General features: G+C 42.0%; 1 protein-coding gene across 1 annotated transcript in view; it reads right to left on the bottom strand.

Annotated features, from left to right (window-relative positions):
* Window positions 1-21,287, bottom strand: part of ttn.2 (titin, tandem duplicate 2) — a 267,045-nt gene that overhangs the window by 175,019 nt on the left and 70,739 nt on the right. The window contains 26 exon segments of the mRNA XM_053329075.1: window positions 1,039-1,326; window positions 1,665-1,943; window positions 2,042-2,323; window positions 2,414-2,692; window positions 4,093-4,374; window positions 4,708-4,986; window positions 5,076-5,363; window positions 5,453-5,731; window positions 5,821-6,099; window positions 6,183-6,461; window positions 6,733-7,014; window positions 7,163-7,441; window positions 7,535-7,822; window positions 7,917-8,195; window positions 8,684-8,962; window positions 9,327-9,605; window positions 9,736-10,017; window positions 10,138-10,416; window positions 10,522-10,809; window positions 11,091-11,369; window positions 11,479-11,760; window positions 11,839-12,117; window positions 12,224-12,505; window positions 12,717-13,280; window positions 13,577-13,855; window positions 14,598-18,416. Coding sequence (XP_053185050.1) covers window positions 1,039-1,326; window positions 1,665-1,943; window positions 2,042-2,323; window positions 2,414-2,692; window positions 4,093-4,374; window positions 4,708-4,986; window positions 5,076-5,363; window positions 5,453-5,731; window positions 5,821-6,099; window positions 6,183-6,461; window positions 6,733-7,014; window positions 7,163-7,441; window positions 7,535-7,822; window positions 7,917-8,195; window positions 8,684-8,962; window positions 9,327-9,605; window positions 9,736-10,017; window positions 10,138-10,416; window positions 10,522-10,809; window positions 11,091-11,369; window positions 11,479-11,760; window positions 11,839-12,117; window positions 12,224-12,505; window positions 12,717-13,280; window positions 13,577-13,855; window positions 14,598-18,416 — 11,133 coding nt within the window.

Genomic DNA, 21,287 nt, shown 5'->3' on the forward strand with positions numbered 1-21,287 from the left:
CCTTTGTGTGGTCCCTCCCTCCTTTCCTTCCTTCCTTCCTTCCTTCCTCTGGCATTCCTTCCTTCCTTCCTTCCTTCCTCTGGCATTCCTTCCTTCCTTCCTCTGGCATTCCTTCCTTTCCTTCCCTTCCTTCTTTCTCCATTCCTATCCTCCTTCCCTTCCTCCCTCCCTCCCTTCCTTCCTCTGGCATTCCTTCCTTTCAATTAGTGTGATTTTCTTTCCTTTAACCTTTGTGTGGTCCCTCCCTCCTTTCCTTCCTTCCTTCCTTCCTTCCTCTGGCATTCCTTCCTTTCAATTAGTGTGATTTTCTTTCCTTTAACCTTTGTGTGGTCCCTCCCTCCTTTCCTTCCTTCCTTCCTTCCTTCCTCTGGCATTCCTTCCTTTCAATTAGTGTGATTTTCTTTCCTTTAACCTTTGTGTGGTCCCTCCCTCCTTTCCTTCCTTCCTTCCTTCCTTCCTCTGGCATTCCTTCCTTTCAATTAGTGTGATTTTCTTTCCTTTAACCTTTGTGTGGTCCCTCCCTCCTTTCCTTCCTTCCTTCCTTCCTTCCTTCCTCTGGCATTCCTTCCTTTCAATTAGTGTGATTTTCTTTCCTTTAACCTTTGTGTGGTCCTCCCAGGTCAAATTGACCCCGTCTGTTTTTACTCTTCCTTCCTTCCTTCCTTCCTTCCTTCCTTCTTGTTTAATCAGAATCGCAATTTAAATCAAATTAGGACCCAAAAATCATTAGAGAATCGGCCCGGCGCTTAAATTTCTCCGTAGCTTCTCTGAGGGAAGTCTGAACTAACAGACTCGAAGCTAAAAGACTGTTAATAGTTAAAACACAGAAAGAGTAATGGCTGCTCATATCTGAAGAAGTCTTACAGGACAAAATATCCTGAGACTATAAGACTCACACGACTGGAAGACAAATGGAAAACTTGTTATTAAGTTGTTAAATTATTATAGTTATTGCTGAACATTGTTAAATAGCACAGAAGAGATGGTGGACGGGACTGTAAGAGTTTATAAGATCTCCGTCCGTCTGGATTTACTGACCTTTCACAGCCAGTGTCGCTGTGGTTTCACTGAAGCCTGCCTTGTTCACGGCTTTACATTTATACACTCCAGAGTCAGACAGCTTCAGCTTCGGCACCTTCAGCACGCAGCTGTTGTTGCTGAATGAAATCTCATAATTTGGGCCGCTCTGTATCTCCTCTCCATCGTGGTACCAGGAGATAGTAAAAGGTTGGGAGCCTGACACTTTGCACTCCAGCTCTCCAGCTTCTCCAAGAATTGTGTTGCAATCCTTCAATTTCCTTGTGAATGTTGGAGGTATGGTTTTATCTGTCAGGGAGGGAAGACTGAGTAAGGAGCGCATCAGGACAAATACATATATGAAGGCACAGTGATCAGTGGGGCTGGATATCAAACCTCTATGCCTTATTCCCCCAATGGCAATGACAAGCTGTCCAATAACCAAAGCTGACATTGACTTTCTGGTGAGCTTATTCTTTGATTAGAAATATAACATTTTATTGGGCTATTGGTTTTTTAACAATTGAGAAAGCCAGCTTCTTGTGTTAAATTTAAAAAAGGGTTTGTAGAATAATACTTATACTTATTTATATAAAAGTCATACCCAGCCCCAGTCATCAAACTGCAAGTAGGAAGAAGACACCAACCTAAAACAGTGAGATTAATTTTACTCAGGTCCTTCCCGACCTCATTCATAACCTCAAATGTGTACTCTCCAGAGTCCACTTTCTCAGCAGAGAGCACGTTCAGGCTGGAAATCATCTGGGAAAATGAGATTTGGTATTTCCTCCCAGAGGCCAGCTCAACACCATCCTTGAACCACCTAGGTTTCAGCTCTGGTGTTCCACACACTTTAACCTCAAGAGCGGCAATATCGCCTGCTGTCACGCTCAGAGCATCGGGCTTATCCACTATCTTAGCAGGTTCTGGAGTAAACAGAGAGGAAGCAGGGGAAAAAAAGGTTTTTAGTGAAACCTGCAGGGGAAAAACTGCAAGAGAAAGAGAGAATTATATGTTTACAAACCTAGAACAGTCAAGTTAGCGAAACACTCCACACTCCCAGCATCGTTTCTGAGGTGGCAGGTGTATTTGCCTGCTGTGGTTGCATCAGCCTTAAAGACTTTAAGAGTGACCTGGTTGTTCTCAAAGGTGATTTTCCTGTTGTCACCGTCCCTGAGAATGTGATCCTTGTCTTGAACCCAGGACACAGTAATGGGTTCAGAGCCTTTAACAGTGGCCACAAGGGTCACCTCCTCTCCCAGTATCACCGTCATGTTTGACAGTTTCTCCACAAACGACGGCGGCTCTGAAGAGAGGAAACAGCGCAAAAAGGTAAAGTCAGCAAGGTGACATAAGTAACGTAAAGATCTAATACTACTATGATTCTACTACTGACCTCGGAGTTTAACTGATGTGTGGCAGGTGTCACTTCCTACACTGTTTGATACTTTGCACTCATACTCGCCGGCATCTGAGAGCTCTATCCCAATTATATGCAGCGTGGCTAAGCTGCCCTCGCTCACCATCTTATACTTCCTGCTCTCCGTCAGAGGCTTCCTGTCTTTGAACCAGGTGATCTGGAACGGAGCTGTACCGCTCATCTCACAGTACAGACTCACGTCCTTACCCTTCAGCCCTTCAACGGGCTGGGGTACTTTCACAAAAGATGGGGCGTCTACAAAAAGATCAGTAAACTGTTAAAGAAGGATACACGAGAAAAAAGAAAATCCATTGCCAAAATCTTAAAGCTGAGACCCGTAACTTCTCACGCGATGAAAGTGATGGACCACTTTAGTTAAGATGGTGGATTCATTGCAGAAGATGAGTGAATGCAGTTATTATGGCTGGTTTACTGAACTACAACTAATGTGATCCAGGTGAAGCTGTGAAGCCTTCAACTTGTTCCATTTGCTTCATGTATAGTTGAGTATAAGTGGTGTGAATGTCTTTGTTTGAATCAAATTATAAAATGTTCATTGGTGCAATTTTTGTGAATGAATGTTAGTGAGACAGTGAGGTGTGTGAATGTTTGGTGTGAGGTACAGCTAGAGTCGTTGAGATTTATTTTTAAATAAAACTATTTGAGTTGTTGCTAAAAATGATTTGATGATGACTGTGATAAAGTTTCCAGAGCTACAGGTAGGATTGTGAACTTCTAACTAAGATGATTAAAATACTAAAACTACAGTTAAAGTAGCTGGATGGACAATTTATATGAGAATCATTTTTGGCGTACGGTGCAGAATTATTGTTACTGATTGCTGAGACTCATTTATAATTACTTATTAATCAGTTATTTTGGATGTACGGTAAAAATACAACAGCTGTGGAAGTCTGTTTGTGCTACAGATAAAATGAAAGGATAGTGGAGTAAATTTGAGAATATGTTGGAACTAGAGCTTAGAAATCAAGAGATGGGCATTTGATGTCTCTACAGCAAAAATTGCCAAATGATTTCAGAAGATTATTGGTACTAATGTTACGATAGCATGAGTTTATGATACCACTATAGCCAATATATTGGAGTTGTGGAAGGTGGTTTGCCAACAGCTAAGACACAGATTCAATTATTTGTGGTATTTGTTGCAACTACAACTAAGATATTGGAGTAAATGTGGAAATATATTGGTATTACACTTAATATTGCAGAACTCTTGTGAAAGGATATTAAAAATCGAGTCCAGATGTCAGACTTGTGAATGCTCAGTGGAACTACAGGTGAGATAAAGGACTAAACCTGTGGACTACAAAAATAACAGCTCAGATAAATGAGGTGTTGTGGCAAAGACTCCAGGTGTTTATTTGAACTGAATTGGAAAGATGTGACGTATGTAACTACTAGTGTGCTGGATCTTTACTTGCATTCCCAAAAAGACTGGTGCAACCCAACCAGCTGAGCTTTCAATGATATTTCACCATACCAAGTGTGGACATTACGGATGACAGCTTTAAGCAACACAGTTTCTGAGTCACTTACACAACTTTCACGAAAACCTCAACAACACACTGAGCAGCCAGTGCACCACAAAGTCATGAACAATAAAAGTATGAATAGAAAGTCAGTTAGAGGCTGACCTTTAACAGTAAATGTGGTGCTGCAGCTGACACTGCCAGCATCATTCTGAGCTTCACAGGTGTAAACTCCTTCATCACCAAAGCTGGTAGAGAGCAGTTCTAGGACTGCGACCGAGTCAACAAATGATGTTTTGTAGTTGCCCCCGTCTGTGAGCTTGGTGTCCTGTTTGTACCAGCTCACTTTCAGAGGCGCTGTACCACTGACTTTGCACTCCAGGCGGAGTGGCTCACCCTGCTTCACAAACTTAGTGCCAGGGAGTTTCAGCACAAACTCAGGTGGTTCTGGAAAGCCAAAACACAGACATGTTAGCTGCTGGAAGCAAGTAGAAGCACTTGAGCTTGGAGGACAGGATGAGATAAGCTAATGAGATGAGCTGATGAGATGAGCTGACAATGATGGGTTAGCACAATAGACAGAATGGCTGTAGAGAAAGCAGATGTAACACAAAGGCAACAAAAATGTCTTCATAAGCAGCTGCAGAAATATAAAAGCTCAAAAAATAATGACAAAGTGCAGTTAAGCTGGAAACATGACAGAGAATCACTAGTTTTGGTCATCAATGTAGATTTGAGATGAATACACTCGAGAGTTGATCTGAAAGATGTATATCCAACCTTTGACTGTCAAGTCTGCACTACAGCGTACAGAGCCAGCATCGTTGCTGACTTGGCAAGAGTAAACTCCACTCTGGGTGACACCCACTGAATAGAGCTCTAAGAAGCAAGACAGCCCTTCCAGTCCTGTGAAACACGTGGGCCCAGTCATGAGCTCCGTATCGTTCTTGAACCATTTGACGGTGAAAGGAGGAGTTCCGTTAAATGTGCATTTGAAGCGTACAGTGGAGTTGGGTAGAGCTTCCTGGGACTCAGGCAGAGTCACAAAGCTAGGAGGTTCTGAAGACAACAAGATGGACCAGGTTAAAGAGGTACTCACCTTTGTTTTAGAATCAAATGACCAATCACATTCGAGAGCATTGTCTGACCTTTGACCACAAGGGATCCACTGCATTCACAACTTCCTGCTGCATTGGTCAGTTTGCAAAAGTAGGATCCTGCGTCAGATCTTTCTAGCTGTTCAATTTCGATGGACACAGAATTGTCCTGCTGGATGAGTTTGTGTTTTACACCACTAGAGATTTTGGTTCCATCTTTCTGCCATTCCACAGAGATCGGGAGGGAACCAGATATTTTGCAATAGATCTGAACAAAGGAACCCAGTATCTCCTGCATGTCTACCAGGGGTTTGATGAAGCTTGGGGGAATTACTTGATCTGTTACAAATGCACAATAACATAATTAGACTGAGTTAACATTTCACCATGTTTCATAAGTTGTCAGGTTTTATCATTTTAACACCAACCTAGTACGATCACTTTGACTTTGCAGGTGCAGCTACTGATGTGGTTTGACACCTCAAAGACATACTCTCCTGCATCCTCTCTCTGAGCAGACTGAATCTTTAGGCTGCTGATGTTATTCTCAAAGCTCAGCTTGTACTGTCTGATGGACTGAAGTTCCTTGCCATCTTTCATCCATTTCACTTTGAGCTCAGGTGAACCCGTTACCTTACAGTCAAGTCTAACTGGATCTCCGACTGTCACTTTGATCACCTCAGGTTTCTCTGTGATCTGTGGAGGCTCTAAAATACAAAGACAAAAACTCAGTAAGACCGAACTATGGACATGGTGCTGGCTCAATGCTAAAAGAACCAATGATGTGATAGTATACCTTGCACCATAAGGGTGGCAAAGCACTTATCCTGCCCAGCCTCGTTCACCACCTGGCAGGTGTATTTCCCACTGTGACTCGCTTCACAGGCAGGAATTTTGAGAGTGGCCACATTATTCTCAAATGTTCTCTCAATCTTTGGATCCTCCAAAATCCAGTTCTCATCTTTTCGCCATTGTACAGAGAGAGTGGGAGAACCCTCCACAACACACTGAAACTCTGCCATTTTACCCAGAACAGTGGTAGTGTTCTCAATCCTCTTGGTGAATGTTGGTGGTTCTATTAGAGAAACCCAACAAAATGTTAATATTAAGGCAATACTCACCTCAAAAGATTCAAATATAGATTCTGATTAGACCAACCTTTGAGGTTCAGTGTAGTCTTACAAGTACAGCTTCCCACCTCATTAGCAACAGTACACTGGTATTCACCAATATCTACAGAGTCACATTTGTGCACCACTAGACCCGCAGTGCCATTCATCTGAGATAAGCCATGTTTAGCACTGGGTTTGATCTCCTTTGTGTCTTTGTGCCACGTTATCTCAAATGGAGCCGTCCCAGTGAGCTGACAGTCAAAAGAGGCATTGGAGCCCTTCACAACATCAGCTGCACCCAGCTCTCTAACAAATGAAGGTGGTTCTGATATTGAAAGGGAAAAAAACACTTTAATTTTCTGTGCATTTTAGGAAAGCCTGTTACCAATCCAATAAGCATCAGTTAGGCTAGCTAGTTCATTTAAAGATTCTAATATTAAAACTCTTAACTGGAACAAAGGAAAAACAACTCTTTCAAGCAGAATGGAGAATAATCAAGTAGAGATGACCTCCTCAGTGTTTGTGGAACCACTTCTTCCAATCTTACATTTTAAAACCCCTAAACAATAAGCTTAATATCTGTTTACATGACTAACCTTTGACCTTAAGCTCCATGCTGCAGCTCTCGCTACCAGCCTCATTGCGAGCCTCGCAGTAGTAAAGACCACTGTCTTTAGTGCCAGCTGCACAGATCTCCAGAGTGGCAACAGAGTTAACAAAGGCCACCTTGTACCGATCACTGGGGCTGATCTCAGACCCTTCCTTGAACCAGTAGATGTCTATGTCAGGTGTGCCAGTCACATGACACTCCAACACTTTACTCTGACTGGAACAGACCACAGACACACGAGCTGGGGTCCGTGTGAACCTTGGAGGTTCTAAGGAACAAAATAAAATGACAGATGTAACCATCAGCTAGATGACCAGGGAGAAACTTTCTCTATAAAGTTGACTGTGTGTATATTTCTGCCCAAATGAACATTTTGAACAAACTAATGAACTCTGTTTAACATAGAGACTGATGACCTTTGACGAAAAGTGTTGCCTGGCATGAAGTCGAGCCAACATCATTCTGTATTTCACAGACATAGTCTCCAGAATCTGACGTTTTGGCAAAGAAGAGCTCCAGTGAGCTTGAGGTGTTGTCTTTGATGACATTGCAGTCAGCACTGGATAAAACCTCTTTCTTGTTTTTAAACCATTTGATGGTCAGTGGCGGCGTGCCAGAGACCAGGACGTTAAACTGGACCTTTGCGCCAGGCAAAACATTCATGGATTCATGCTTTTCAAGAATACATGGTGGTTCTGTAAGAAGAAGAAATCATAAATAGCAAAGATCCTTTCAATTGTTCAATGATACATCTAACTACCAACAAATTCCACAAAAGGTATTAAAACCTTTGACAAACATGATCCCGGAGCACTGGACCGTTCCCGCTTTGTTTGTAGCAATGCAGGTAAAACTTCCGCTGTCTTTGCTGTCAAGACTTGATATTTCCAGGAAAGCAACATTCTCAAAGAACGTGCATTTGTGCTTCTCATCAGCGTGGATCTCTTTCTCATCTTTGTACCACTGTATGGTTATTGGCAGAGAGCCAGATACAAGACACTCCAGGTGAGCAAACGATCCTTTTATACCTTCTGTCTGCTTTAGTTTTCTTGTAAAAGACGGTGGAATGATTTGATCTGACATTGATAAAAGAAGAAAAACAGAGGTGAAAAGCAGTGTTCAAGGTAACAAAACATATGTGAAGTTCAAGGGCATGCATTAGGGACTGACCAAGAACCGTGAGCGTTGCCTCACAAGAGCTGTTGCCGACATCATTTGAAACCTTAAATACGTATTCACCACTATCATTTTTCTCAGTTTTAATAATCTTGAGCACAGAGCTTTTGTCTGTGCTCTGGACTTTATATCTCAGGCCTGAGGTCAGCTCCTTTCCGGCCTTCAACCATTGAGCTTTCAGTGGTTTAGTGCCCAGGAACCTTGCCTCCAGGGTGGCCGGATCCCCCTGAGTCACACTGATGGACTTGGCCTCCTCTGTTACCTTAGCTGGCTCTGAGACGGCAAAGACAACAGTCAGCAAAGAATCTCACTCCTGATATGCTACAACACACTGAAGAACCAAGTCTGTTCTACTATCATCTCGTAAAGTCATAAAATGATCACATGGAAAATTAATCCATCAATTCAAAATTCCCTTCAGGATGTGAATAAGGAAGTCTACATGGATATAAAACTACTTTCAAAATCAACACTTTGCACAACAAGATAACCATTGTGTGCTGACAGAAGCCTGATGAAGGCAAGATAACTGGAAGTTTGGTGAATAAAACATGGTGTACTGGAGAAGAGTGGTGTTTTAATTTTAATGGACTTGCATTGAAGTTTGGTCTCAAAGAAAGAAATTGAGGAAAACTTCCTGCTTGTACCCTTATTGATGTTTGAGTTGATAAAAAAGGGTCTAGATGCATCATTACAAGAGTCCAATTAGATTAAAGACAGAACTTTGTTTCAAATGTGAGTTCTTGAGTATCTTAACCAACCTTTGACTGTCAACACGGCAGAGCACGTCTGGCTCCCAGCCTGATTCTGCACGTGGCAAGAATACTTGCCACCATGTTTGCTCTGCAAGTTGGTGATGTGCAGCACAGCCGTCTTGTTCTCAAATGTAAGTTGAATGTTCTCAGTTTCTTTGAGCTCATGGTTATCTTTCAGCCAGGACACAGTCATGGGCTCTGAGCCCTTCAGAATGCACTGCAGGGAAACCTCACTGCCTACCAAAGAGTTGAGGTTGTCCAACTTTTGAACAAATGATGGCGGTTCTACAAGGAAAGGTTTGACAGGAATGTTAATGTTATCCTGCAAATATAATGCTTGCAAAGGCAGACTTCAGTCTAAATCTGGAAGTCATCCACTGAGAATCAGTTTAGTCTGACAGACACATTTTGTACAAATCCGAGAACTATGGAATATCTTGATGATGTGAACAATTTAAACTACTGTGTTGTACACTCTAAAATAAAACCTGACTCAGTAGCTGCGTGATGTAAAAGTTCAATGAATTAACTTAAATCTAACATTTCTTGAGGTTACATCCTGTTTTTAATAAAAGTAAGTATGGTACAGATTTAGGTTTGTGTTGATCTAAAGATAAAGCCATGCTTCCAGTTCATACTTCCTACCAACCTTTTAGTGTTATGTGACAATCACAAGAGGCCCTCCCCACTTCATTCTCAACAGTGCACTGATACAAGCCGACATCTCCAGCCTCCACCGCCAGTACCTCCAGGGATGCTATCTCATCTTTCACAGTGATTCTGTGTCTCTTATCATTCCTAATCAGCTTTGAGTTTTTATAAAATGACACAGTGAAAGGGGCAGACCCGGAGACCTGGCCTTCCAGCGTCATATCAGAACCTTTCACCACATTTTTGGGCTCCAAGCTACGCACAAACACTGGTGGCTCTAGAAGAAGACAATGAAGGCATCAGCAATCATTTGAAAAAAAGAAAAGCAAAATATCTTCAGTGTCACTATAACTCACCAAAGTAAATCACTGAAAACCTCAAAATAAGCAAACTGAAACTGAACCAACCTTTGACTGTGACTGTGCTGCTGCAGCGGTCACTACCAGCTTCGCTGGATGCCAGACAGGCATAATTTCCACTATCCTCTACAGAACAGTTGACTATTTCCAGAGATGCCACTAAGTCGATCACGGCCATTTTGTATTTAGGACTGGAGCTTATTTCCATCTCATCCTTGAACCACTTAAAACTGATGACAGGGCTTCCCGTCACTTTGCACTCCAGCCTGACAGAATCGCTGCTAGTAACGAGCTTGGTTGTCTCAAGCTTACTCACAAACGTGGGAGGTTCTGAGAGAAGAGGTTAACGTTAATTTAAAGAAAGAAGTCACATATATTAGTATCAAAATAAATAAATAAATAACGTCAAGACATTTTCATACAGCTGCAAACAATACTGAAGATATGCACCTTTCACAAAGAGGACTGCAGCGCAATCCACCTTCCCAGCATCATTAGACACTTGGCATGTGTACTTAGAAGAGTCACTGGGTTTCACAGACTGAAGGTCCAAAGAGCTTGATGAGGCATCTTTCTTTATGAAACATGTGCCACCAGTTACAATTTCTGTTTCCTCCCTGAACCACTTCACAGCCAACGGAGCTGTTCCAGTGAAGGCCGTTCTAAAAGAAACAGTGGTTCCTGGTATGACATCCTGATTGTCTGGTTTCACTGTGAACACTGGGGGCTCTGGAGGCCAGTAATGAAACAAAATGTGCATTTCATGTTAGCATGAAATCAGTAAAGGACTGTACACAACAAATAAAAGCACAATATAAGCCAAACATTCATAACCTTTGACATAGAAAGTGCCACTGGTTTCTTTAAAGCCGGCTGAATTGGTGGCTCTGCATTTGTAAACTCCAGAGTCAGCCTTTTCCACCCGAATTATTCTCAGTATAGCAGAGCCATCTTTGAATTCAGGCTGGAATTTAGATCCAGACGTGATTTCCTGGTCGTCTTTGAACCAAGCTATGGTCATGGGTTGGGACCCAGACACTTTACACTCCACGGAGACATCATTACCAATGTTAGCATCAACTCTTTTCAGGGACTTTGTGAAAGTTGGAGGCATTATCCGATCTGGTTGTATGGAGAAAAAACATCTCATTTATTAAGACAGTTTCACAGCCAGTCAGCTAAAATCCAAAGGCAAATAAGACTCCATACTGTCTTCATTTACAGTTGTTAATGTTAATCCAATTGACCAAAGTGTGTGATGACAGTATTTGTTTCCTTTTAGTTAGAAAACAATCATCAACTACATTTCGAAAGTAAGCGATTGTTATTAGTCATATTTTCATCCTTTTTAAAACTGCAAAAAACATTATAAAATGTTAAAGAAGCAGAAACAAGAAACTAACCTAAGACAGTGACTGAGCATGTGCACTGGTCTTTTCCAACTTTATTCGACACCTCCATCTTGTAGTCTGAAGTGTCTCCTCTTTCTGCTGTAAGAATCTTCATGGTGGCAATATTGTCCTTCACAGTCATCTTATATTTGCGGCCACTGATCATCTCTTTATCGTCTTTAAACCATTTCACTTTGAGGTCTGGGCTTCCAGAAATTTTACACTCCAATGTGGCCGAATCCCCTGCAGTCACACTAATGGACTCTGCAGGTTCTATGATTCTGGCAGGTTCTGGGATAAGATAAGACCCAATAGTTATTAAATTATAAGAATTCAAACACAAGCATCTATAGATCTCTACATAGGAGCTAAAATGTCTTCATCAAAGATTTCATCTGACCTTGCACAGTCAAGGTGGCTTCACATTTCTTTTGCCCAGCTTCATTCTCAGCTTGGCATGAATATTTGCCACCATGGCTGATGGCCACTGTCGTTATCGTCAAGCTTGCAACGTTGTTCTCAAACACCATCTTAATATTTGGATCATCATCTCTCAGTATTTCAGAGTCTTTCATCCATTTAATATTGATGGGAGCTGAGCCCTTAATGGTTCCCTGTAGTTTCACTGTATTTCCCAACACTGCTGTGGCACTCTCAACTCTTTTTGAAAAGGTTGGCGGCTCTACAAAAAACATAATGAATTAAATACTAACTATGAAGCACAAGATTACACCTCAGTCCATAACTGTCTTTTACTAACCTTTAAGTTTAGCAAGCGCCTTAGTGATGACTTTCCCCACATCATTGGAAATGACACACTGATAATCTCCAACATCTGCACTTTCAAAGGTCTGGATTTCCAGCCTTGACAAAGAATCTTGGGAGATTATTTTATATTTCTCATCACTGGTGATAGGTTTCTTATTTTTTAACCAGCTGATTTCAAAAGGAGTTGTTCCTGTGATCGTACACTCCAGCTGAGCTGCTGTTCCCTTCACCACCTCTACTGTCTGCAGCTCTTTTCTAATGGATGGTGGATCTGTTTGTCAAAAGGGCAAATAAAGTGTATGCAATTAATAAAAGAGGTTTTGTTAAATTAATAGTGAGCATAATGTAATGTAGAGTGCATGATATCTTTGGCAAACCTTTAACAGCTATAAGGGTGTTGCAGCTCTCGCTGCCTGCATTATTTGACACCTCACAGGTGTAACTCCCACTGTCTGTGACCAGAAGATTAACTATCTCCAACACGGCAACTCCAGTCTTGAAAGAGATTTTATACTTTTCTCCACTGCTAAGTTCTCTCTCATTGCAGAACCAGTGGATGTGGAGTTCAGGTGACCCTTTAACAGTGCACTGTAAGCGTGCAGCTATTCCTTGTTTCCATGTAATCTTTGGTTCCATTTTCTTGACAAAGGTAGGGGGTTCTGAAAGGAGTGTTTAGTTCAAGATTTTCAAACAGAGAAAAAACATCACTATAACCAAGACAATAGAGTGCAAAAGACAAGACAGCAGTGCATAGTGTTAGCATCAGCTTGAGGTTGGCTGAAAACAGTCTTCAGCAAAAGGCCACCAGTTCATTTCAAGAGAATTATGTTTTCTTCAAAGCTAATGGAAAGATCATCGGTAAGATCTTACCTTGAGCCGTTACCACAGCCTCACAGGATGAGCTCCCAGCCTCATTTGTGGCTGTGCACACATATTTCCCAGAGTCCTTCTGTTTGGACTTGGGTATGTCAAGAACAGCCACCTTGTCCTCAAAGGACAGTTTACACTCCATGCTTTGGTGGACTTTTTTGCCATCCCTGTTCCAGGTGACAGTCACACCAGTATCCTCGTCCACCTGGCACTCCAGCCTTAGCGGGCTATTGACAGCGACTGATGCTGGCTCAATGGTCTTAACAAAGCTGGGCTTGTTGATAACCTTGAGCTCTGTGGTAAAGGTAGCAGTACCAACTCTGTTGGAGGCCTTGCACAGGTACTCTCCCTGGTCAGTTAGCTCAAGACTTTTAATGTGAAGGGAATACTTGTTCTTTTCACATTTCATGACATAGTTCCCTGTGGAGGAGATGGCTATGTTGTTCTTATGCCAGACAACTTCCATGGGTGAGGATCCAGTGAGTGAGCACTGGAACACAGCTTGTTTGCCCACATATAAAATCATTGGGTCTGGTTTTGAAACAAATATTGGTGGGTACATTTCTATGGAGAGCAGGTAGAACATACAAAAAAATGTATTTTAAAAAGTGGAAAAATACACCAACATCAAAAATAAATGTACCTGTGCAATCTCAATTTGGTTTTAAACATGACAAAATTGGATTGTCAACATTATTACATCTTGCCAAAGGTGACAACGGATCCATTAATAAAAATGTCATCACTTCCATACTACACCATAATGATTTGGGATAAAACACAAAGATAAATTTGTATATAATTCTCTCTCTCTCTCAAACACACACATAAGGAAAGCGATAATCCCGGTTGGGTCTTACCAGTAACAGTGAGTGAGGCAGTGCAGCTATCAGTGCCGTGCTGATTTGAAGCCTTGCAGGTGTATTCACCGCTGTCTGCCTTGACCGGGGTCAGGACTTCCAGAGAGGAACTGGTGGGGTGGCTTAGGATCCGGTACTTCTCACCCTGTCTGATCTCAGTGCCAGACTTGTACCATTTGAAGGTGACACTTGGAGCATCTTCGATCTCACATTCAAACTTGGCATGGCTGCCAATGTTAATATCCAGAGGGACGATTTTCTGCCTAAAGAGAGGTGGCACTGAGGCACACATAGAGAAATTAAAAGGTAAATGTTAGTTATTACATCTATGAAACTATGCAATGTAATCCTCATTAAAAACATGACTGGAACAGGAATGGTGGAATGTACAACAATGGTAGAGGGCAATTCAGGAGTGACTGAGGAGGAAAAAATAGCCCGAACACAAGCCCCAAAGCTGCCCGAAAAAAGACACTATCATTCTATGATTGTCATGGGGCAAGTGTTCAGGCTAAAAGGAGAAACAAAGAGTTGGTGAAAGATGAAGTAATGTCAAGTTGAAGCCCTGAAAGCATGCAGAGACATTGGCGATGTGGATAGAATGGACCTGGAGGAATGTGACAGACCAAACTGACCTGTAGCCACTGACATGCTTAAGTGGCTATGGAAAGACCATGAAAGCTGCCTGAAGGCCAGAATCATGACAACCATTATAGCAAGATTCTTTTTGATTAAAGAGCCTTGATCTAAACTTGCATGGCTGTGACAGTTCTGGCCTTTTGGCAATTACTGACCAAACAATGATGTGGAATAAAGAAGATACAGTGAGTTAGTACCATCCATTGCCCTGCTAAAGGTGCTCATGCTGAGCTATGAAATGAACAAATAGACCAAAGTGAAAAATGAATAACTCTATGTGAAGAGAGAGGTCTTGAATGGACCTGTTTGTGTGATTATTAGTCATTCTCAGAAAAAATGGATGAATGAAGGAATGATATATTGATTTTTCCTGTTATCAAACCTCTTGAGACCACAGTGAGTCTTGAAGATGTCGCAGTTCTGCCAGCTTCATTCTCAGCCTCACAAACATATTCTCCTTGATTCCTCTCGACAACTTTGTTGATAACCAACGTATATGTGTCGTGGTCTTTTGAACACTTGAACTCTTTGCCAGATTTCACCAATTGCCCATTGAAAAACCAGTTTACCTTTGTGGCGTAATTAATGGTGGTGTTAAAGACTACTTTACTATCTTCTTCTATGGATAAGTCTTCAAGGGAAGTGACTATTACAGGGTATTCTCTCTGTTCAGGCCTGGTTACAGTAATCTCTCCTTTAAAGGTCTCTTCCCTGTACTCCTTCTGGATGCTGACATCCACAACCTGTTCAGAGGGGACTGTGGTGGGAGGCAAGGCACTGGTGAAAATAGCCGCTCCTACATCTTTTTCCTGGCTCTTCACCGTTACTGACCTTTCCTCTTGACTTGAAACCTGTACTGACTGTTCAAAAGATACGTGAGCCTCGGTGGAAATTTTGATCTGGGATGAGATAGTATGTTCCATCTTTGCTGCCTTGGATTCCTGCACCACAACCTTTTTCTCAGCTGCAGTATGTTCAACGGCCATTTTCGACTCAGTTTTGACAGCAGCAGCCTGAGATTTAATAGCAGTGAACTCCACTGTGCCCTCTGCTACGTTCACTGTCTCGACCATGGATGACAGCATTTGCTTAGAGTGGGCCGAGGTGACCTGGGCCCTTTGAGGTTTGTCTAACTGCATAGTGCCCGGCTGTTCAGAGGCAAGAACATGGGCTTCCTGGTACACTATGGAGTGGAAAGCTGCTTGGAGTTCAGTCCTGAGGTCAGCTGTCCGAGGGTATTCACCCTCAAAAGCCAGAGTAATCTCCATGGGTGAACCTGTTGTTGTTATCAGGTATGTAAACATGGCACGCTTGGGCTCTCTTTGAACCTTGACTTCCTGTATCTCTACAGGCTGGAAACTTCCAACAACATCAGCCAGTAACACTGGCTGGTCACTAGCTACTGCAGACTGAAGAGCATCTCTGAGCTGATGCCGTATATTCAGACTGGATGGTTTAGGGATCTGAATCACAAATGTCATCTCTTTGGGAAGAGCTGTGCTTTCTTTCGATTCTGATGCCATAAGGGACAGTTTAGGCTGTGTGGTGATGGCCACTTTTGTGGACTCAGACTTGGAGATCTCCTGAGAGAGTTCACCTATCAGCACTTGCTTCTCATCCATCAATATTGACTGCCTAACTGACTGGCCCTCCTGGATTTGAACAGCAAAGTCCTGCTCTGCTGCCTCTAGAAGGACACTACTCTCAGTGGAGATCTCCTTTTCCTCGATCTGGACTGACTCGGTAGGAACCTTTGGCTCTACAGCTGTTTGGCAGGTGAATTTACCCACTGCAGTAAGACTCTCTGTGTGACCTTCCTCTAATGCCTGACTATCTTCTACACTGGTGACATGCATCACATTCCAGTGATCTTCCTTCTGCACCAAAGCTCGTTGCTGCTTGACGTCAGTAGTAACTGGCGTCTCTTTTGGCAGCTGCATGGGCTGGAAAGAGAGCTGGAGGATGTTTTGAGTTCTGGGTTCAGTTCGTAACTGAGACTGAACTCCAGTCACGGACGAGGCCAGTTCTGCGTGATAATCTGCTGTAATCTCCCTTCTCTCCTCCATTAGGGCTGCATGACTCCTAGCCTTTTCCTGTTTCTGTGATGCCACCTGCTGGTCAGGCTTCTGAATTACAAGAATACCCTCTTTGGGTTCTGCCTCCACAGAATGGGTTGACTGGAGATGCAGCAGAGTAGGAGCCTCTTTTTGGGGCTGGATGGTTATGGTGCTAGCTTTGGCCTCAAACTCTGATGTGTCCTCACAAACTACTGTCTTCTGCTCATCCTGGCTAACAGTGTGCAGCAGAATGGGACTCTTCCTTGTGCCTGCTTGCTCTGGTGCTGGTTTCTCACAGGTGAAGCTGGTCTCAGATGGAAGGAGATCCTGGTCTGTGATAACCTGCAGGTGCAACAACTGCTCTCCCTCTACTTGTGACTGAATAGACATGGCACTGTCCAAACTTGGCAACTGATGAGTGGACTCAGCCTGGAGTATTTGCTTCTCTTCAGTAGTTAGAACTGCCTTCACAATTTTATCCTTAGAGAGATGAGCTGTTGCTGCAGGGGGGCTCTGCATGGAGAACTCAGTCTCCTTGGAAAGAGTCTGTTTAGACTTGCTGACCAAGGCTAAGACAGGATGGCGCTGTTCTTTCTCAACAGAAGATTTCACAGCCGAATCTGCTGTTGCTAGTTCAGTGGTGTGGCCCTCTGTAAGCACTCGTTTCTCTGCAGACTGGGCTGAGTATAAAATCTTAATACCCTCCTTAACCTTGTAACTTTTCTGTTCTTCTACTGTGGGGATATTTTGAGACTGCTCTTTCAGGATAGACAGTGGTGATTCAACTTGATGCCCACTGACTAGGTGCTTAGGTTCTGAGGTGTGTTTGACAGAAATAGGCTTTCGATCGGCCAGAGGCTCTGTGCTAACATTAGAAAGTGGAGTCAGCTCCTCAGCTACAGCTGACATTACCTTTGATCTCTTTTCCCGAGCTGCCTGGAGCTCAATAACCTCAGGGCTCTGAATGCGACTGCAGTGCTGCTCCATGAGGTCCTGACTCTCTTCAACAGATGATGTAAACGCTGCCATGTGAAGTTGTTTCACAGGTACAGTTGAGATCTGAGGTGGGTGGGTGGGCACCATAGATACCCTCTCCTCTACCTCATGAGACTGAAGCACTGCTGCCTGGTGGGTCAGCTGCTCGCGATGAATGGTGGCAGCAGAGATATCTAGTTCGCTAAGGGAGCCAACTTGCTCACTGGGAATTATCTGCCGGTCTTCAGTACCGATGGTATAAACCATCTGATCAGATCCAGCTCTGTCCTGGCCAGGGAGGCTGACCTGGTACAGGCGAGACTCTGTTGCCTGTTCTGTCATTGTAACCTTATAGCCTTTCTTCTGAACCACTGTCTGTTGCTGTTTGCTAGAAACAGAGACCGATTCCCTGAAGACAACAACCTCAGCACTACACGATGCCTCCCCAAACTGGTTAGAAGCCTTACATGTATACAAGCCACTATCTTCCTGTTTGACACTCTTAATATTGACAAAGCCAGATCCATCTGGGTTGGCTATAATAACACAGTTTCTACTGGGCTGAATCTGAAAAGCCCCCCTGAACCACTTCACATCAGGAACTGGATCACCACTTGCTTTGTAATTTAAAGAAACCTCTCCTCCTTCTGAGCACCTCACAGGTTGGATCTGAACAGTGAAAGTAGGAGGTTGACCTGTGACTTTAAACATTTTCTCAACCCATTTTTCTGCTTGGCTAACATCAGGTTTTTTCACCTCCAGGTATGTGGTGCAAGTTGTCTGACCAAATCTGTTGGTGGCAGTGCATGAGTACTCGCCCTCATACTCAGATGTGACGTGGGTTATCACTAATGAGTACTCCTCCTTCTCTTCTATCAGCTTGTATACAGAAGAACTCTTTAATACTTTTCCATTTTGAGACCATTGAACAGTTGGCTTTGGGAAGCCAGACACTTTGACAGTAAACTTGGCAGTCTCCCCAGTAGTTACAGCTGCTGGGGAGAGCTGTGTGAGGAAAACTGGCTTTTCTTTTTTCTTCTCTAAAGTGGAAGAGTAACGTTTGGACTCTGGCTTGAGTTCAAGTGTTTTAGTTTTTTGTTGTAAGTGGACATCAGTGTAGTAGGTTTCCTCTTGTTCCTCCACAGTGGTGACGGTGGTGCTACAACGCTCTGTCAGAAAACATTGAGCAAGACTTATGACAGAATCCACAACAACAAAAAGCTATAATTTTAACAATTAGGTCGTAACAGAAAATATTACGGTTGTCCTTATCTATAGAAATCCTTCTGATTTAACAGTTATTACCAATGACAACCTGGTAACTCCTAATATTATACATAGATACAGTACCAAGCAAAGGTTTGGACACACTTTCTCATTCAAGTAAATAAGAAAATGTGGCCAAAATTTTGACTGGTACTGTAAATATATATATATGCACTGTTCATACGGAGCACTGCGGCACACACAGTATGAAATATAGTATCACCAAACACCAATTGCAAGGATAAAACTAATCACTAAAAACTGTTTTCTTTCCCCAATTTGATAAATGATTCTGTAACTTTTATCACCTGTAGAAAGTAGTTTGTTTATCTGGTTATATACTAGAATATTCTTTCAATATTATATATTCAAAAAACTATGGAAAAACTATTTGTTTCGCTGGTACGGAGCTGAGGGAAGATCATCAGTCAGTGACAACCTCCTTTTTTTTTTTTTTACAAATAGTCTTTTTCATGTAACAAAAACCTGCAGAAAAATATTTATATTACTCAAAATATGCAAGTTTATAATTACTTCCCAAAATTGCACTAAAATTTCACATTATACCCAAATCCTGGCGCCTGCATTTTGTTTGTAAATTTGATAATTGACAAGTGAATCATATGAATACTGATAGTAAATATGCACCCACAGACTTTAAAAAACCTCAGACTTTACATCATTAAATATTTTATTATATAAACTCTGAGACAAACAACCATGACATCTGTACAAATAAAACTTTCTATATCAATGCCAGATGTTTTTAATATACTTTCCCATTTAACACTACTCATACACCCCTAAAATTACACATATTTACAAGACATCAAAACTTAATTTATTTTAAAAAAGTTTCACAGTATTATCCTTTTTTTTTTTAGATTAGTTATCAACCATCTTACAATACTATGAATTACAAGCTTGTTTTAAATCCTTAAAATATAATAATTCACAAAAAGGGGAAAACTTAAACACACAAGAAACATCCAAAGTAAAATACTGCAACAAAACACAAAACACAAACAACCATAAAGTGAATAATTGTGAGTTAGCTATATGACATTATATTCTTGGGAGTTTGTTTGAGTCTTGGGGGAGGGGGGGGGGTGACTGCTTAAAATCCCAGAATTATTAGGATTTATTATTCCTTAACGTTGAGTTCTAACCAGGTGTTACATAATTTTGCCAATTTCTCAAATTTTCTTTTCCATATGGATTATTTAAAAATCACCCTGCCAATGAAATCATGAGTTTGGCTTCGTAGCTTCACACAAAGTCTCTAATGGAGCTTTTCCACTACACAGTTCCAGCACGACTCGCCTCGACTCGTTTTTTTTTGCGTTTCCACTAGCGATAGTACCTGGTACTTTTTTAGTATCTGCTCTGCTGAGGTTTCAAGTGAGCCGAGCCGATACTATGACGTTGCTGGAAGAGTCATGAGCCGTCCCACACAAGAATCAAACCCGCCATTTTTAAATACCGGCAGCAGTGTTACAGCCATACGGTTCAATTTAGTTGCTTTGTGTATCACAGAAAGACACATACAGCAGCAAGTACACCATCGCCTCCATTGTTTATGTGTTTGTGTCGCGTATAAAATGAAGTCACGGCAGTATCGCGGAGCCGTTGCTATGACGACCCCGCCCACGTTTAGTAGGTACTTCTTTGTAATGGAAAAGGTCGTTCCTGGAACCGAGGCGAGTCGAGTCGTGCTGGAACTGTGTCGTGGAAAAGCGCCGTGATTTAGCAAAAAAAAAAAAAAAAAGTATTTGAAAATGACGATGGTACGTATTTCTGTGAACGTTTCATTTTCCTTTAAGCTGCTCAACTTTGACTCAAACACAACAAATAAATGTAGTTTGTGAACAGCAGCTTACTTTAAAGTGTTTCCAGAAAATAGAAGCAAACAAACATAAACCCAGATTCATCATCTACAAAAGTTAAAACTGTTGTGGGAGGTTTTACACAACTTGCAATAAATTAATAAGAATAATGATCTGCTGACACTACACACCAGTTTCCTAAACATGACTGCGGGCTAGTTGCCCAAGGACAATTTAAACTTTTCTGCTGCGTTGTCATTCTTAGCTTTGCTCTTAGACTGCAGTTAGATTATAAAATAAAAACAGACTTACTTAAACAGTTTTGTTTAAATGGCCTTCTATGAAAAAGTAAGGAAAACTTGTAATTTGTAAGCAATTTAAAAAAAAAAATGAGAATGCAAGTTTGTGGAGGACTCGTGAGTGTAGAATAATTAGCTGTTTAATTTAGCCTAACCCTTAATTTATTGTTATTAAGTTTCCCTGTAAAGCAGCTTGTAGAGGTTGCTTGGTCAACCATGAGACCTAATCTTTATACACAGTAAAACATCACACCTAAATAGTCAAGAATTTGCTTCACACAAGAAAACTGTAACAACTGTTAGTTTATCTTTTTGCAATCAACCCCCAACTGTTAGCCTCTAAAACACCTTCAGCAGCGCAGTAGTTTCAGTGCACCCAACCGTGTTGTGGATTATGCACTTGTACTCACCAGCATCACTCTGGGTCACGTTAGTAATGAGCAGATTGAAATGCCCTGCAGTTTTCTCCTGGATTATACACCTACTGTCTGTGATGCGGTCTCCATCCTTATACCACTCGGCAGTGAGGTTTGGCTTACCGCTAACCAGACACTGGAGTATAACAGGTGTCCCTACTGCTGCGGTAACGTTAGTCAACGGGATGACACATTTAGGGGGTGTCTCAGTCACCTGGAACTGGAAGCTACAC

Source organism: Scomber japonicus, chromosome 11 (assembly GCF_027409825.1).
Source record: "Scomber japonicus isolate fScoJap1 chromosome 11, fScoJap1.pri, whole genome shotgun sequence".
In the NCBI taxonomy this organism is placed as follows: Eukaryota; Metazoa; Chordata; class Actinopteri; order Scombriformes; family Scombridae; genus Scomber; species Scomber japonicus.